The sequence below is a fragment of the Hipposideros armiger genome, unplaced genomic scaffold (genome assembly GCF_001890085.2).
Source record: "Hipposideros armiger isolate ML-2016 unplaced genomic scaffold, ASM189008v1 scaffold_145, whole genome shotgun sequence".
NCBI classification, from domain to species: domain Eukaryota; kingdom Metazoa; phylum Chordata; class Mammalia; order Chiroptera; family Hipposideridae; genus Hipposideros; species Hipposideros armiger.
Window position 1 is genome coordinate 2,753,667 of NW_017731495.1, and position 19,978 is coordinate 2,773,644.

The window sequence follows — 19,978 nt, forward strand, 5'->3', positions numbered from 1 at the left end:
AACAAAAAACAAATAGAGAAAGATCAATGAAACCAAGAGCTGGTTCTTTGAAAAGTTAAACAAAATTGACAAACCTTTAGCTAAGCTCACCAACAAAAAGAGAAGGCTTAAATGAATAAAATCAGCCAGGAAAGAGGAGACACTATAACTCATACCACAGAAATATAAAGGATCATAAGAGACTATAACAAACAATTATGCACCAACAAATTGAACAACCTAGAAGTAATTAACATACAACCTACCAAGAATGAATCATTAGGATATAGAAAACCTGGGCTGGCCGAGTGTCTCAGTTGGTTAAGAGCGCGAGCTCTGAGTAACAGGGTCACTGGTTTGATTCCCACATGGGCCAGTGAGCTGCGCCCAAACTGAGCTGCCAGAAGGTGGCAGGATAGCTCAGCTAGTGACAGCACATACTCCTAACAATAAGGTTGCTGGTTCAACTCCCTCATGGGATGGTGGGCTGTCTCCCCCGCAACTAAGATTGAAAATGGCACCTTGAGCTGAGCAGGTTGGGAGCTGCCGACGGGCAGCCGGATGGCGACTAGACTTGGAGCTGAGCTAGCTGTGCCTTCCACAACTAAGATTGAAGAACAACAACTTGACGGTTCCTCTTCCCCAATTCCCCAATAAAATATATAAAAAAGAAAAAGATAAAGAAGAAGAAATAGAAAACCTGTAAGGTTAGTAAGGAAATCACTAATTAAAGCCCCCATACAAACAAAAGTCCAGGATCAGATTGTTTCACTGGTGAGTTCTACCAAACATTCAAAGATTTAATACCAGTTCTTCTCAAACTCTCCCTAAAAAATGAAGAGTCTATGAAGTTGTCTCCCTAATAAGACAAGTGTCCATCAGATACCCTACAAAATCTTTGCAACATTATTGATTATATTCCTGACCACTGCACTGTACACCTAAAGCTGAAGCTGAATAATAATGAATGTCAATTATAATTTAATTTATATATGGTTACAGGATGTGGAGTACAATGTAAGGAATAGAGTCAATGGAATTGTAACAGCTATATTCGGTGTCAGAGGGGTAGTAGATTGGAGTAGGGGGTTATCACTTTGTGAGGGGTGTAAATGTCTAACTATTACATTGTTTGTACACCTGAAACTAATAAAAAAAAGAAAAAAGAGAAGAATCTATTTTATGAGACCAACATTACTGTAATACAAAAACCAGACAAGGGCAACACAAGAAAAGAAAATTACAGGCCAATACCCCTGATGAACATAGATGCAGAATTCTCCACAGAATATTAGAAAACCAAATTCAACAATACATTTAAAAGATCATACACCATGATCAACTGGGACTTATTCCAGGGATACAATGGTTCAGCATTCATAAATCATTCAGTGTGATGCACAAATTAAAATGAAGGATAAAAATTATATGATGATCTCAATAAATGCAAAAAAGCATTTGACAGAATTCAACATCCATTTATGATGAAACCTCTCAACAAAGTGGGTATGGGGGCAACATACCTCAAAGTAATCAAGGCCATATATGACAAACGCACAGCTAACATTATTCTCAATGGCAATCTCTCTCCTATGTATCTACCCAAAACATCTGAAAACATTTATCCATAAAGATATATATATATATATATATATATATATATATATATATATATATATATGCACTCCAATGTTAATTACAACTTTATTTACAGTGGCCAAGACATGGATACAACCAAGTGTCCTTCGATAAATGATTGGATAAAGATCTGGTATATATACACAATGGAATACTACTCTGTCATAAGAAAAGATGAATAGTGCCATTTGCGGTAACATGGATACATCTTGAGATTATTACGCTAAGCAAAATAAGTCAGACAGAGAAAGTCGAGAAACATGATTTCACTGATATGTGGGATATAAAACTGCAAGCAACAAATGAACAAGACAAACAAAGAAACAAAAACTGATAGACACAGACAATAGTTTAGTGGTTCCCATGGGGTAAGGAGGGAGGGAGGGGATCAAATAGATGGTGATGGAAGGAGAACTGACTCTGGGTGGTGAACACACACTGTGATATACAGATGATGTACTACAGAATTGTACACTTTAAACCTATGTAAATTTACTAACCATTGTCACCCCAATAAACTTTAATTAAAAAACAAGAAAAGCTGATAGGTTTTCCTCTAAAATCCCAAACAAATCAAGATGGACACCATCACCACTTTTATTCAATATAGTATGGAAGTCCTCACAGAGCAATTAGGCAAGAAAAGAAAAGGCATCCAAATTGGAAAGGAAGAAGTAAAACTGTCACTATTTGTAGATGACATGATACTGTATATAGAAAACCCTAACGACTACTAAAACACTGTTAGAACTAATAAATGAATTCAGTAAAGTTGCAGGATACAAAATCAATATACAGAAGTCATTTGCACTTCCATACAGTAATAACAAACTATCAGAAAGAAATTAAGAAAAGTTTCATTTGCAATTGAATTAAAAAGAATAGAATACCTAGGAACAAATTTAATGAAGGAAGGGAAAGACCTGTACACGGAGAACTATAAGACATTGATGAAAGAAATTGAAAAAGACAAAAATAAATGGAAAAATAATTCTGTGCGTGTAGATTGGAAGAATTGTTCACCATCTTAGCTGTAGAGGGCACAGTGTCACTTACCCTCATGTGAGATCCGAACCGGGACCCTGCTGCTCAGAGCTGGCGTCCCAAGCCAACTCTTAACCAATGTGCCACTCAGCCGGCCCCGACGGATTGGAAGAATTAATATGTTAAAAATGTCTATGCTACCCAAAGCAATCTACAGATTCAGTGCAATCCCTATCAAAATCCCAGTGGCATTTTTCACAGAAATAGAAAAGACGATTCTAAAATTTGTATATAACCACCAAAAGACCCTGAATAGCCAATGCAGTCTTGACAAAGAAAAACTGTATTGGAGGCATTATCGTCCCTGATTTAAAGCTATATAACAAAACTATAACAAAATAGTTTGGTAGTGACATAAACACAGACACATAGATCAGTGAAACAGAATAGAGAGCCTAGAAATAAACCCAGGCATATATGGTCAATAAATTTACAACAAAACAGCCAAGAATATACAATGGGGAATGGACAATCTCTTCAAAAAATGGTGTTGAGAAAAGTGAGCTGCCACTGGCAAGAAACTGAAACTGACCCCTATCTTACACCATACACAAAAATTATCTCAAAATGGATTAAAGACTTCAACATAAAACCTAAAACCATAAAACTCCTGGAAGAATATAGGGGTAGTAATCTCCTTTGACATCAGACTTGGCGACATTTTTTTGAAGTTGACAGCAAAAGCAAAGGCAATGAAAGCAAAAATAAACAACTGGCACTAATCAAACTAAGAAGCTTCCACACAGCTAAAGCAAACCAACCTACCTACTGGGAGAAAATATTTGCAAATCATTATATGACAAGGGGCTAATATCCAAAATATATAAATTCAACTCAATAGCAAAAAAACAAACAATATGATTTAAAAATGGGCAGAGGATCTAAATAGACATCTTTCCAAAGAAGATACACAGATGACCAACAGATTCATGAAAAGGCACTCAACATCACTAGTCATCAGGGAAATGCAAATCGTAGCCAAAATGCGATGTCACCTCACACTTGTTAGAATGGCTATGACAAAAAGACAAGAAATAAAGTATTGGTGAGGATATGGATAAAAAGGCATCCCCTATGCACTGTTGGTTGGGAATGTAAATTGGTGCAGCCAGTATTGAAAACAGTATAGAGTTTACTTAAGAAATTAGAAATAAAGCTGCCATGTAATCCAGCAATTCTACTTCTAGATATTTACCTAGAGAAAAGGATAACAGTAATTAGAAAAGATATATGCTCCCTCCCGTATTTATTACAGTATTATTTACAATAACCAGGATGTGGAAACAACCTAAGTATCCATCAACAGATGAATGGATAAGGAAAAGTTACACACACACACACACACACTCGAATATTACTTAGCCATAAAAATGAATGAAATCTTGCCATTTGCAAAAATATGGATGGACCTTGAGGGCGTTATGGTAGGTGAAATAAGTCAGACAGGGAAAGACAAATGCAAAATGATCTCACTTATATGTATAATCAAAAAAAAAAAAAACTCATAAAGAGTACAGATTGCTGGTTGCCAGAGGCTGAGGGTGAAGCATGGACAGAATAAGTGAAGGGAGTCACAAGGTACAAACTTCCAGTTATAAAATAAATAAGTCATGGGGATAATGTACAGCATGGCAACTGTACTTAACAGTACTGTATGGCATATTTGAAAGTTGCTAAAAGGAGATTTTAAAAGTTCTTATCACAAGGAAAGAAATTCTGTAACTGTATGGTGATGAATGTTCACTGATTTGATGTGGCGATGATTTTACAATATATACACATATCGAATAAAAAAATAATGTATAAATACATTCAATCAAACATACATCTGTTCTGATTTTCTATGACCACCTCTAGATTTGATGATTTACTAGAATGATTCACAGGACCCATCCCTTTGTTATGATTTATTAAAGCAAAAGCACAAGCATACAATACAAAATCAGCAAAAGGAAAGGGAAAATGGAGTAAAGTCCAAAGGAAACCAGATGCAAGCTTTCAAGTGTCCTCTCCAGGGGACCCACACAGGATGTGCTTAAGTCCTCCAGCAATAATTTGTGACAACACATCTGAAATGCTGCCGACTTTGGAATCTCATTAGACAGACACTTAATGCCCTGGGTTTTTATTGGTAGCTGGTCACATAGGCACCTTCTGCCTCACATGTGCCAAAATTCCAGACCTTCCAGAAGGACAGCAGTTGTTCAGCATGAACCACATTGTTTGTACACACAGTTTAAGCACAGTAAGCCACTTTTATCAGTTCTGAAAATGATGAGAACCCTGTCAAAATCCAAGGTTCAAGATGACAGCCAAGGGCCAACCTTGCTAGCAAGCGTTTCTAAGAATAGCAGCCTCAGGCCTGCTGTGTTGACGCCTCTGCATAGTACCTGATTCGTATCGATGCTCAATAAATAATGGTTTTTATTGACTTTCTGATTAATGAGTTTTTCCTGCAGCTGTCACCTACTTGGCGTACATGGAGTACACCCCACCCTTACCAAAAAGAAAAGTGTCACAGACTATTTATTTGTACTGCTATCTAAATATTTAAGACTCCTAGATAATAGAGCAATTATTTCCTTTTGTGTTACAATTAATGCCTGTTCTTTTCCCACTGACCTATCCATACTTCGAATGGCCCTGTTCTTTTGGATGTTGTAACTGGAACACTAGGACTGCATCATTTCAATGCCATCCATGTCATTTGACATCTTCCTTGATTTAAAAGTTAGGAGCCATTGATTGAGTATATAAATGTATAGCTATTTAACTGTGGCATTTCTTCAGTGAACACTTACATGGAGGTCTAATACATTCAAAGATACATGCAGCACTGCTCTGATGACACCAAGAGGGAAGATTTTGAATCAGAGCCAAGAACCCAGTACCCCATGGGTTCCCCACCCCCCACCATCCTTGTCCACTGCTTTTCTCCTTGGAATCCCTGGGAACAGCTTTAAAAGCCGTTGCCTTAACTCATGATGAGCTAACTGAAAAGAAAGTTGTTTTGTTCTTTTGTTGTTGTTATGTTTTAAATATTGCATACCTAAAATGAGTCTCATCAGTTGACAGAGTATTAATTTTTCATTTCAATCCCATGATATTTAGTAACAATAACAACAATATATTTGGTTTATAAATCACATTATGCTTTGCAAAAAGCTTTTGTATGTATTTAACTCGTTTAGTTCTCAAAATAATCTATTGTAAGTAATGGCTGTCTAATTGATCCCCTCGTAATAGAGGAGAAACCTCAGTTGTGCTTTACCCAAGATCATATACAGTAAAGCCTTGGATTGATTGCAAATAACGTGGTTTGCAAGTGTTCCACAAGACGAGCAAACATTTCTAATACATTTTAATGTGGTAAACAGGCAATGTCTTGCAATACGAGTAGTTTGTTTCTGGAACAAATTATGCTCGCAAACCAAGGTATTACTGCAGAAGCAAGTGAAAGCTACCTGAGACTACACTCTGGTGCTTGTAATTCTCATCCAAGATTCTTCCCACTTTGTACTTAATGTATTAAGAGTATGTTGAAATATTTGATTAAAATATTCTAAGAGAAAAATATATGTGGGGAATCATTTTCATGATCTGCTAACGCTTTGGATGTTACATAGAACTATAATAATGTATTTAAAATTTACTATCTGTCTCTTGTCACTTTTTATATATAGAGTATTGAATGCTTTACTACCAACCCTAAGGAAACAGTATTGTGCATTAAAAGAAGCTGGCCTGTCAAATGCTGATTTTGAGTCTGACTTCAAAGAAGTTGAACATTTAGTGGAGAGGAAAAAAGTGGTTGTCTGGGCTGATCAAACTACTGAACATACCAAACAAGACGATTTACCAGAAGTTTCTGTTCTTATGACCTTCCCACAACTTGCTCCAGTTCAGTCTATATCCTGTTGTAAGTACAGCTTTTATTTTATTAAGTAAATAATGACATTTCTAAAGAGCAGTCTCCTTTATATATCAATCTAAAGAACAGTTTGTTTTTTAACAGGTTTGGCGATTTTGTGAGAATTAGTGGGGAGATTAGCTTCGGAATCATTTCAATAATCTTTCAAAGGTCTAAGAGCAAGTATGCTTGATATTCTACATAACTAGCAATAAAACCTTTAAGTTATTTTGCCCATTTTTGATAGACTAATTTTTCTTCCATCTTTCTTTAAAATGTAACCTCTATTGTGGACTGAAGATTTTAATTAAGAATATTAATTCTTATATAATAAGCTGTTCTTAACTGTAGAATTTACTGTTTTTCTATTGGCAGATCATTTAATATCTCTCCTCATAAAAGTGTGCATGGGACATTTTAATTGCAAAATTAACATATAATTTTGGTTAAAACAATTTCTGACAGTATAGAGATACATATAGAAGTAGGATGCTCTCTCGGACTTTCCCTAGAGCCCCAACCTAGTGTCCTATCTCAGAGATGAATGCTGTTAATAGTTTGATTATCTTTGCAGAGAGAGAACTTGTGTTAGATAATCTAACTCTTTAGCTCTTTGTCGGGTTTCATGTGAATACTAGCACATTATGTATACTGATCTACAACTATTTATTTAGTTTATTATGAACATTTTTAAGGTACATACATAATGAATCTACCTTACTTCTTTTAACAGTTGTGAGAATCCAGAAAATAGATGCCCCATAATTTACTTAACCACTGTTCTTTTGATGAAGAGCGCATCAGAGAGCATGCCTGTATATTCACATTTGTGCATGTGTACTTGATTCCTAGAAACTGATTTGCTGAGTCAGAGGACAAAAATTTTTTTAAAAAAATAAGTAATCTGTCAAACTTTCAAAACTTTTCTGTTTTGTCTTTACCTTAACCCAAAATAATAACAGCAACACTAGACTAACGTATATTCTTTTGAAATTTGCAACTCTCCGATTATTACTGATGTTTTATCTTCTCTGGTGTATCCTTTGCTCATTTGAATTGGTGGAGTTTTTTTTATTGGTTTGTTTGGGAGTTTGGGGGTTGTTTGTTTGGAGTGTTTAGAGTTTTGCTTCTGGTTACAGCTCCCCTCCTGCTCCTCTCTTTGACCTCTAAACTTTTCAGTCTTTGTGGAAGTCTAGATCTTCCCAAGGCCCACTCTACTTTTCTTTGTTTCCAATGCTTACAATACAATACCACGGTAAATCTGTGGACCTGCTAATTATTGTTGATAGTTGTCTCATAGCCCATTTCCCAGTCTTTTTTTCTAAGTTCACAGATTGGGGAAAAGCAGTTCTCATATATATATGATACTTGGAGTCCTTATTTTTCTCTTCTAGTTCTTCCATTGATCTCGTCCATCTGCTTTCCAACTTCCACAAGTTACCCAGTTTCGCCTATTGGCAACTATTGCTGTTTTCCATCATTGATATTATGTCTATAGATTTTAAGAGGGGATGAGGCAAATTTCTATAATTTATGTGTTTGATTTTATTTCTTTTAGTATTATCCTTTCCTGTCAGAACTGTCACTCAAATGTCTGCTTTTTTTTTTTTTAATTGGGATGTGGTATATAGAACTGAATAGCGGAACAAGACAAACAAATGAAGAAACAAAAACTCATAGCTTTTTGTTTTTTTTCTCTTGGATGTTTGTTTTCTTTTTTTTTTTTTTTTTTATTAAATTTATTGGGGTGACATTGGTTATTAAAGTTACATAAGTTTCAAGTGTACAATTATATAATACATCGTCTATATATTACATTGTGTGTTCACCACCCAGAGTCAGTTTTCCTTCCCTCACCAAATATTTGACCCCCCTTTTCCCTCTTCTACCACCCCCCACCACACACACACACACCCCATGGCCCTTACCCTCTAGTAACCACTAAATTATTGTCTGTTTTGTTTGTTTGTTTGTTTGTTTTAAAGATTTTTATTAGGGAATTGGGGGATGGGAACAGCGCTGGGGAATTGGGGGAAGGGGAACAGACAAGTTGCTGTCCTTTTGTTCATCAGCCTAGTTGTGGAGGACGTTACTTCACTGGCCCAAGTTGGCACCATCATTGCACTCTTCCCGGGAGAGGCAGATCAGTCACCGGCTTCTGGACGGCAGCTCACTGCGGCTGCTGGCCGCTCACGCTGGCTGCTGGCTACACGTGGTAGCCCATGGCAACCCACTGCCACAGGGGCCGCAGCCTACACCGTTGCCTGCGACTCACGGCAGCCCAGCTCCAGGTTGAGCTGTTGTTCAGCATCTTAGCTGTGGAAGGCAGTGTCACTGGCCCTCATGTGGGAACTGAACCGGGGCCCTCTGGCGTCCCAAGCCAGCTCTTAACCAACGCGCCACTCCGCCGGCCCTGTCTGGTTTTTTTTTGGATGTTTGTTTTCTGTTTCATTGTATCTGCTCTTTGCTCTTATTTTTATTTTCTTCTACTTTCACTAGGTTTATGTTGCTGTTTTCATTTCTAACTTATAAAGATGAATGTTTGCTCATTAATTTTTACCTGTTTTTCTTTTTTTTTTACTTTTTATAAGACATATTTGAGCCAAGCTGACAACATATGCCAGGGAGCAAGATTTCAAATGCCCCAGAGAATAACGTTTTGCAGCCTCTGGTTTTTCTTATTTATGCATATGTGTCCATAGATTTATTTACCTTTAAACACAGCTTTCACTTCATCCACATATTTTGGTACATAATATTTTTCATTATTATTTAGTTCAAAATATTTTCTGATATCTGTTATAATTTCTTCTTTGACCTATGAAGCATTTTATAATATCAGAAAGCTATGGCAAATTCCAGCCTATTTTTAAACTATTGATTTCTAGCTTAATGGAATTGTATTTAGAGAAAATATTTTGTATGATTTTAATCCTTTGAAGTTTGTGAAGACTTTCTTTACACCCAACATGTAGTTAGCTAGTATAAATGTCTCAAGTATGCTTTTAAAGAGTATCTTTTGCAGCCATTAGTTGTAATATTCTATATAAGTCAGTTAGGTCATATTGGTTGTGTTCTTCAAATCTTTTTCTTACTGACTTTGTTTTAATTTATGTTCTATCATATGCCAAGGAGACCTATTAAAAATTCCCTCTATTACAGTGGATTTTTCTCTTTTGTATCAGTTTTCTATTGCTGCCCTAACGTATTAACATAAACATATTAACTTAATATAACATCGATTTATCTCAGAGTTCTGTATGTCAGAAGTCCAGCAGGATCAATTGGTTAATCTGTGTAGAGTTTCACAGGCCAAAATTAAGGTGTCAGCCAGCTGAGTCTCTTATTTGAAGGCTCTAGTGGAGAATGTGCTTCTAGACTCATCCTGGTTGTTAGCAGAATTAAGTCCTATGTGGCTGTAAGGCTGAGGTCTGTGTTCTCATGTTGGCTATTGGCCAGGGGTCATTCTAACTTTCTAGACGTTACCCATATTCCCTGGCACGTGGCCCTCTTCATCACTTCATCTTCTAGTCCAACAAAGGCAGGTCTAATCATTCTCATGCTTTGAATCTCTCTGACCTTCCCTTCTGCCTCATATCTACCGCCTACTCATACAGTTAGAGAAAGTTCTTTGCTTTAAGTACTCATATGATTAGATTTGGCCTACTGGATAATCTAGGATAATCTCCCTGCCTTAAAATTCCACAACCTCAGTTACATCTACAAAATTCCTTTTGCCATGTAATGTCACATTCACAGGAGCCAGGGGCTGAGGCATGGACATCTTCTAGAAAGAAAGGCTTGTTCATGTCTTTTATTGAAATTGTATTTTTACATTTATATATTTCAGAATTCTTAATTTTTTTTTATTATAAGATGCCCTTCTTTTAGTAGTTTTTCTTAACTTTAGGTTTATTTTGTTTATATTAATATAGCTACCCCACTTTCCTTTTGCCTACTGTTTTTATGTTTTATCCTTTTTCCAATTATTTTACATTGAGCCTTTTTATAATCTTATATTTATTTCAAATGTGTCTCTTATAAACACATAATTGGATTTTGCCTTTTTGTTCCATTTATCAATCTTTATATTTTAGTTAATCTACTTCAATTTATTGATAGCTAGGTTTAAATCTACCATGTTTTGATTTGCTTTCTAATCGTTCTACTTATTCTAAATTCCTTTTCTTTTGAGCTTTCCTTTAAAATGATGGAGTAATATTTAATATGCCATTTTTTCACCTCCATGAGCTGGGAAACTATATATTCTGTTTATATTCTTTTAGTAATTCACGTTTTGGGTAACATGTATCCTTGCCCTATCAAAGTCTATTTATCAAAGTAACTATTTGTTACTTCCACCCCCTTCTCAGACAGTGCTAGAAACTTATTTTTCTTTAACTCCTTTAACCTCTCTCCTGACATATATACCATTGTTAAAATGTACTTTATTTTTCTGTATATTTTAAACCCATAGGATATTATTTGTATTGTCTATACAGTCAATGTTCACAGTTCCTCTTTTTGTTCTACATCTTTTCAACATCTCTGCATCTTCATCCAAGACAATTTTTCTTTTATTTAAAGAATGTTTTGTATTTCTTTTACAGTGGGTATGCTGATGATGAATTTTCTTAATTTTTATGCATGTGAGGATGTATATTTTACTTTCCTTTCTTAAAGACTATTTTGCTGGGTATAGAATTTCAGTTTAGTGTGCTTTTCTTTTAGCACTTTAAAAATATCATTTTATTATCTTCCGGCTTTGGTATTTGCTGTTGAAGACAGCTTTCATTCTTAAGTGTTGCTCCTTTGAATGTAATCTGACTTCTGCCTTCCTAAATTATTTTCTCTTTGTATTTCTTGGGGTTTTCGTAGTTTTGCTATATTGTGCCTATGTCACTTAGTTTCTCCTTCTCCTGCTTGGGTTCACAGACCTTTCTGACTTTGTGTATGAGTTATCTTTCATTAGTTTTCGAAAGTTCTTAAACATTATATTTTCAAATATTATTTCTGCCACTTTTGCTCTCTCCTCTACTTCTGGAACTCTAGTTTTATTGCATAGTAACTTCTCATTGTCTTATCCACGCCTTTTAATTTCCCCTGCTTTTCATTGTTTTTTCTCTCCCTGGAAATTTCTTTCACATATTCTGTAGTTTATTTTTTCATTCCATGTCAAGTGGTTCTTAAATCCATCAAGTTCTTAATTTCAATTATAGTTCAGTTCTAGAATTTCCATTCGATTCTTTTTATAGTTTCCGTTTCTTTCTTTTTTTTTTTTTTAGATTTTATTGGGGAATTGGGGGAGGGGGACAGTGATAGGGAATTGGGGAAGGGGAACAGCCAAGTTGTTGTCCTTCAACCTTAGTTGTGGAGGGCGCAGCAAGCTCAGCTCCAACTCCAGTTGTGCCGCTCAGCTCAAGGTGCTGTGTTCAATTAATTGCGGGTGGGCGTGGCCACCATCCCATGCAGGAGTCGAACCAGCAGCCTTGTTGTTAAGAGGGCGCGCTCTATCCCTTGAGCCACCCAGTTGGCAGCTCAGCTCAAGGTGCCGAGTTCAATCTTTAGTTGCAGGTGGGCATAGCCCACCATCTCGAACAGGCAGTCTTCTTGTTAGGAGCACATGCTCTCACCAGCTGAGACCTGTTGGCAGCTCAGCGGCAGCTCAGCTCAGGCACAGCTCACTGGCCCATGTGGGAATCGAACCAGCGACTCTGTTGCTCAGAGCTCGCATTCTTGAGCAAGCTCTTAACCAACTGAGCCACTTGTCCGGCCCCTATATTTTCTATTTCTTTGCAAACTTCTCACTGACCACATGGGTGTAATTATTTTAAGGTCTGTGTCTGAAAAGTTCCAAGTCTGGAACCCTCTGGGCCTGTTTCTGTTATGTCTTTCTGCTGGTTTTCATTCACATGATTTCATTTCTTAAATGCATGCTAATTTTTTACTTATCAGACATGTATTTGCAGAATTGTTTATAGAAATACTTTGAGGCTTCTTATTATAATGTCTTCCTTCAGGGAGGATTTACATTTGCTTCTTCTAGGCTCCTGATGGCACTAGCAATCCAAAATCACTTCAGTCCAATTTTAGAGACTGAGATCATTTGAAACTGAACTGCTGCTTCTGCGAGGGCCTGCCAACCCTGATTTACCTTCTAGAGTTTAGCTGTTCACAGTCCCAACTCAAAGCAAGGGGGGCTTATGAGAAATTCCTTTCAGTAGGCCATGAATTCTGGTTTCAGCACCCCAGACCTACAAAGCTCTCAACAATGTCGCTAAGCATTTCTGCCACCTCCTTCAGCATCAGTAAACAACCCCATGGGGAAAATAACCTGTAAATGCAGAGATTTCCTTTCTGCCCTCCACCTACCTCCTAATACTTGCCTACAATTCTTCACAATCTTGCTAGCTCTCCTGTGCCTTCAAAGCATTTGTCTTTCATATTTTGTCCAGATTTTTCAGTTGTCTTCAGTAGACAGGTTGGTCTGAAAGAGCTATATCTCTATTATTAAGTTCCTTATGTTATATTTGTACATTAAGATCACAGGGAAGTTGGAGATAGATAGATAGATAGATAGATAGATAGATAGATAGATAGATAGATAGATAGATAGATGGTAGATAGATAGATAGATGATAGAGGAATAGATGATAGATAGATGATAGATTGATAGATAGCTAGATGACAGAAAGATAGATTGATAGATGATAGCTAAATAGATGATAGATGATAGATAGATAGATAGAGAGACAGATAGACAGAATAGATGATAGGTAGGTAGTTTTTCTTTTCAGTAAGCATTATCAGTATTGGAACTGACCTAGTTGAGAGCTTTGAAAAGAAAACTGAAGATTTTTTTCAGATTCTCTGGGACCTTTTGGGCCTTAATTCTTTCCATATAATGTATTCAAGATGTTGGAGAGGAAATATGGTTTTAACACCAAGATGGAGAAATACTGACCACCTGCTATATGATAGTCATTATTCCTTATTTAAAAATCCATATTTCACTTACAGTGTAATTTCATAGCCTATACTTGTCAGCAGTAAAACAAAACATTTATTTGGCTTTTCATTCCTTTTCATAGGCTTTTCAAAAGGAAAGACTATTAAAATGTTACGTTATATAAATATGTATTTTCTTTTGAAAATGTATCAAAAGGTGAGTTTTGTTTTGTTATGCCTCTTCTTAGTTTGTTGTTTTAACATTTTGTTCACATGATTTTATAGATTATTTGCCTAGTAAGTCTTGTCTATTCCCTGAATTATGTATTTTATATTCATTATGAATAAAGATTCAAAGATGAATAATAGGGAAGGGGTATAAACTGAGGCCACTTATAAATACTGATTTTTCTTGCTCTTTAGAATATTGGAGTTCATTTTAAAAAGTATAAGTAGTAAAATTTATGTTTGCATTTCTGACGACATGAAGCAATACCAAGATAGCATACATTGCAAAATTATACTATAAATGATAGTCTTAACAAATTTTAGAAGTAAAATTGAAGTGCTTTAACTTAAGCAAAACATACGTCAAATGGGTTTGATTAATCTTAAGTTTACACAGGTATACTGACTTTTTCCTATGCTCTTGTAAATGGGTAATGTCAAGTGGTTTTGCTGTTATATTTCAAAAATATTAAATGCTGTGGGATATGAATTTTTTTCTGGTGCTTTAGGGACCGTTACAGAGTGTTTACTAGCTCCACGGAATTCTCTGTATCTAAAATATGCACTGTGTTTTTGAAAGTCTGATGGGATTAACCATAATTAATTTACTCTATTAGGCATTTAGGTTGTTTAATAAATTTTTATTATTATAAATAATATTGCATTAAGCAAATATATATATTTATCCTGGTGATCATGTCTGATTATTCCTATAATGAATTCCTAGAAATGGATTTCTGACTCAAAAAATAAGCACATTTTTTTTTTAAGTTTATAATATATATTGCCAAGAAATTCCCCCTATATGATGGTACCAACTTTAACTCTCTTCAGCAGTGTAGGAAAATGAGCTCTTTTCTCCTTTTAGCCTCACCAGCTTTCGGTATTAAAATATTTTCAATTTTTAATTTTTATAAAACCATTTCAAACACACATAGAAGTCCAAAGAATACTATAATGAGCCCATGCACTAGTCGCTTAACTTTAAGAATTATCTCATGGCTAGTCTTGAGAACTCGATCTGCTTTCTGCACTCCATCTACATGCACACTGGATTTATTCTGAAGGAACTCTCTGGCAGCGTATCATTTCTTCCATTTGCATCTTAGTGTCTCTAAAAGAAAACACAATGCCCTCTTCATACCTAATATCATCAAATATCTAGTCAGTATTCAAATTCCCTCGTCGTCTCATAAATGATTTCTTTGTTTATAGTTTTCTCACATTGGTACCCAAAGAATGCCCATACTTTGTCATTGGTTGATGTATCTGTTCAATTTTTTAAATCTGAGGTTCTCGCTCCCTGTTTTGTCTTTACTAATTACTTACTGATTCTTTGCCAGTTTAATAGTCATAAACATTATCTTTTCATTTTTCTTTTGTTTACTAATACATAATATAGCTCCATATTTTTTTTTCATCTATTTAAGAATCTGTTTTCTATGAATGACCTAAGTCATTTAAACATTTTTCTGGCATAGTCATCTTTTGTAAAAAGTATTACTTATTTACAAGAGGTTACGGTACCGATATTTATTCATTCATTCAATGATATTTATTTAACTTTTACTATGTGCCAGGCATTTATCTGATGCTAAGGATACATCAAAATACAAAGCGAACTTTCTCACCCTCGTGGAGCTTACATTCTAGTGCAGGAGAAAGACAATAAATATAATAAGTAAATTGAACAGAATCTTAGAAGGTGGTGCATGCTATGGAAAAAGAAATAAATGGAGTTCAAGAGTAGGATTTGGGAGAAACTACTCCTTTAAACAGCATGGTCTGGGAAGGCCTCACTGATAAAACTTGACGGCGCTCACAGAGTTAGCCATGTGAATACCTGGGAGAAGAGTCATTTTTAGGTAGAAAGACCAAGCAAAGCAAAATCTCTAACACAGATTATATATTCAAGGAATGTATATTCAAGGATTGTATATTCAAGGAATGGCAAGAAGGACGTGTAATTGCTGATACAGAGGAAAAGAGAAAGAAGGTAGACAGTGATGAGATCATGGAGATAAAGGGAAGGGGAAGGCAGATCACTTAGTCATTATAAGAACTTAGGCTTTTACCCTGAACAAAACAGAGACCATGGCATGATCTGAGCAGAAAAATAATATATTTCAGTCATGTTTTAAAAACATCCTTCTGGCTACTGTGTTGAAAATAGACTGTAGTATGGCAAAGATTGAAACAGGAGACTACTTCAATAACCCAATTAAAAGATGGTGGTGCCGCAGACCAGGTTGGTAGCAGTGGGAGTTGTTGAGAAGTGGTCAGATTCTAATATATTTCAAAGGAAGTGCTAACAGGATTTCCTGACAAATTGGATTTGGGATGTGAGAGAAAGAAAGGTCAAGGATGACTCTTAATACTTTTCAACTTAGCAACTGAAAGAATCAAGTCATCTTAAAAGAGATAGGGAAGACTTCAGGTGGAACTGGTTTCTAGGGTGGGGGTGGTAGAAGATGAGGACTTCAGTTTGAGGCATTTTAATTTGTCTAAGGTGCATCCAAGTGGAGATGTCATGTAAGCAGTTGGATATAAGAATCTGGAGTTCAGGGGAGAAGTCTAAATTGAAATATAAATTTGAGAGTTGTTAACATTTAGATGATATTTCAAGTCATAGGACTGAGTGAGATCATCAAGAGACATTAACTCTTTCCTGTAAGATGCATGTTGCAAAGGTATTTTCAAGTTTATCATTTACTCTTTGTTTGAAATGTCTTGTTTAATACTGAAATTGTAAAACTTTTATGTAACAAAATAGCTTCTCTCTCTCTCTCTCTCTCTCTCTCTCTCTCTCTCTCTCTCTCTCTCTCTCTCTCTCTCTGCCTTTGGAATCATTTCTTGAAAAGCCTTTCATCTTTAAGTTTTTAAATTTTCACTTCCATTTTCTCCTAATTTAACATAAGATAACAGGCAAGAATCTAACTTAATTTTTTCTAAAGAACCTGTCATTCTTGTATCGTATATTGACAACTCATCCTTATGACACCCTTGTTTTACATAGAGTAAGTAGTCATATATAATTATATTTATTGGATTTCTATCCTATTATTTTACCTTTTTTTCTATCCTAGAGCTATTTGTTATTTTAATAACTGATGGCTTATAATTTTTTATCTATAACTGTGCTAGTCCCCCTTTGTTAGTCTTTTTTTTTAATGTTCTTGGCTGTTCCTGACTAAAAAAATTAGTCTTACAATAACTTTTTCCAATTTTAAGGAAATTAAATCTTTTTTTAAATTTATAAATTAATTTTTGTCTTCATATTTTTCCATATCAAATCTTCTCTTTCTAGAATAGTTTGTCTGTCAATATTCATATCATCTTGTATGTTCCTCTGCAAAGTTTTAAATTGTCTTCACACATGTCTTATACACTTGTTATTAAAGAAATCCTAAGGTATAGTATTGTATATGTTTGTTGTATGGACTATTTTTATTTTTCTTATATTAATAAGCCTATATTACTGCTTATTTAAGAAGAAACTAACTTTTTAAATTTTGTTAATTTTAATGCTTTACCAGTGTGAGTACTTGATTTTGGGATAGATATTTGACTTGAAATCTTTGCCTCTAAACTACATGTCTGTTGACTTGGAGTAAAACATGCACCTATTTTGGGTCTGGAAAACAGAAAGTGCGCTGAGTGCCATGCAGGATGGGGGTGCTGGCAGCAGGGCTTATTTATGGAACTGATAAAATTTCTGACATTAAATGAAAAGTCAAGAATTCCTCATTATCCATCTGGAAACTCACATTTAGTAATATTTCTGTCTCTAACCTTTCCTTTTCCTAAATTTTGCACCCCATGTCAGTGGTTTTATCTTAAAGTACAATCAAAGCAAAGATACTAGTACAACTGTAGGCCAATACTCTGATTGAATATAGATTTCCAGTGTAAGTTTAGGTTTCCCCTAAAATTACTTGAATACAAGGAAATTTTATTTAAAAAATAGGAAATCTCTATAATAATTTCTTATATAATAAATATGAAGCAGCAAAAATGTGTATCAACTAAATCGTCCATATACTTTTCCATTTGGCCACAGAATGTAATCATTACCAATAAACAGAAGTCATGCTTGTAGCCTGAACATTTCCGTAGCCTTTAGTCTTGCACACCAGGCAATGTTCAGTTATTCGTCTGTAACTGCAAATGTTACTGTAAATTAAAAGATTCTTTGAATTATCTTTTTCCTCCCATCTTAAATAAGTTTGAGTACTAGGAAAACGAGATTGAGAGGTAAACATGGTATCTCCTATTTCCCATGGAGACAAGAGACAAGCACCAGAAATTTATGGTTGATTTATTATTACTCAGAGGGCTGAATTCATTTGAAGGACTGTAACAATTCATAATACATGGGAAAATATATTCTCTTTTTGTAATATTTTAAATGACTGATATTATCTGAATAGACATTAATATTATAATATCTACAATAGTGTCTTATGAGTATATAGTAAAATGTTTATTAGTTTGGTTATTTCAGTAGTACCATAAGGTTACATACCTTTTAAGTAGTTAAAATTCATTCACCTGTATCATTTGCAACTATGAATTCCATTAGTCACAAAGCTGTTAAAAAGAATCCAAATTTTTTATTAGTAGAGTAATTGTATCAATCATATGTAGACTACACGTGTTTATCGAAATACATATATTAATATTTGATTTCACTTTAGAACTTTGCCAGCTAATTTTAATATAGCATAGTTTCCCAAAATATCTCCTTACTCACATATTAACATGAGTGCTAGAAAAAGAAAAACCTGTGTGTGTATGTGTTTATTTTGCAACTTGTCTAATTGTTTCCTTAGGCTAAACCCCTAAAAGGTAAAATAGCCAATTCAAGAGGTGTGTACCTTTTTAAACATTTGATATTCATTGTCAAATTATTCTCCAGAACTATTATAACTATACAGCCTACCACCATAAATGGGTAATGATAGTGAACATTTCTTCATGTGTTTTTGTTCAGTCATAGTTCATTCTGAATTAATTACCTGTTCATTTCCTTTGCCTTATTTTTCTGTTATTTTTTCATTTTATTTATTTTTGTAAAAGAGATAGATGATAGATAGATAGATAGATAGATAGATAGATAGATAGATATCTGACCACACACACACACACACACACACACACACACACACACACAAACACGCACATACATATATACACATAAAAGAGCTCTAAACCCCTTTGTCATATATGATACATTTTTTTTCTTTCTTTCATGGTGGCTTTTAATTTTATGTAACCCAATATAAATTATAAAGATATCAATTTTTATGCACATTTATGATAGCATCTCAGTTTTGGAGTGATGAAATATTTTTGGGTCTCTGAAGAAAATTTTACATATTTAAGTCTTCCCTATAACTATACATGTTATTGCTTTGTATTACTTGGTTTCTTTTCCTGACTTCCCTCTGGTAAATCAACAAGAGTCTTCAGTTCTGCCAACAGCACATATAATTGATATTATGACTTTGAGCATGTCACTTTCTTACTGTGAGCCACAAATTATAAAGTAAGACAGTTTAAATAACCATTGAGATCATTTAGTACTAAATCCTGGTTCTGTGTGTGAGATGATCTCACTGACTTTCCTGGTGGTTTGTAATTATTCAGGAATTAGGACCACCATTTTAAAGTGGGAATTTAGTAAACAAAAATATAGATTGCTAAATTGCATGATTTCTATGACATAGGAATGTCATCGTTAAAGTCGGTGAGGGGTTATATTACTTGGGCCTTGCACTTTTGCTACTAGAAACACTGATGTGTAGGTTTTAAGTTATTTTTCCTCTGTGATAGGCATCTGGTTTCAAATTATTTGATTATTTGCATGTGACTTATCATTAATAATTTAAGAGCATTTCTTATAAAAATTAAAAGAATAATTTAAAGTAAAAATATACTGACATTTCTTAAAACTACCTTTAGGAAAATAGACATGAAACAACTTAGTTTTTTCTATTTTCTGTTGAAATACATGCTGGATGACTGATAACAAACTTCCAGTATTTACCTAATATTTCTAGACAGTATGCTTATATGTTGTTTCTTCATTCATCTATGTTTAGATATTATCAACTTCTCATTCTGAGATAAAGATTTAGCTCTTTACACCATCATTTTATTTCTTGTTCCCTGATTTGCTAATATACTAAGATATTATGTAAAATATATCTTAAATTATATAATACCCTG

At 34.7% G+C, this 19,978-nt stretch overlaps 1 protein-coding gene across 1 annotated transcript in view; it reads left to right on the forward strand.

The window, feature by feature from the left end:
• Positions 1 to 19,978, forward strand: part of KIF18A (kinesin family member 18A) — an 83,318-nt gene that overhangs the window by 41,790 nt on the left and 21,550 nt on the right. The window contains exon 13 of the mRNA XM_019650710.1: positions 6,345 to 6,580. Within this exon, the coding sequence (XP_019506255.1) occupies positions 6,345 to 6,580 (236 nt within the window). The remainder of the gene's footprint in view (positions 1 to 6,344; positions 6,581 to 19,978) is intronic.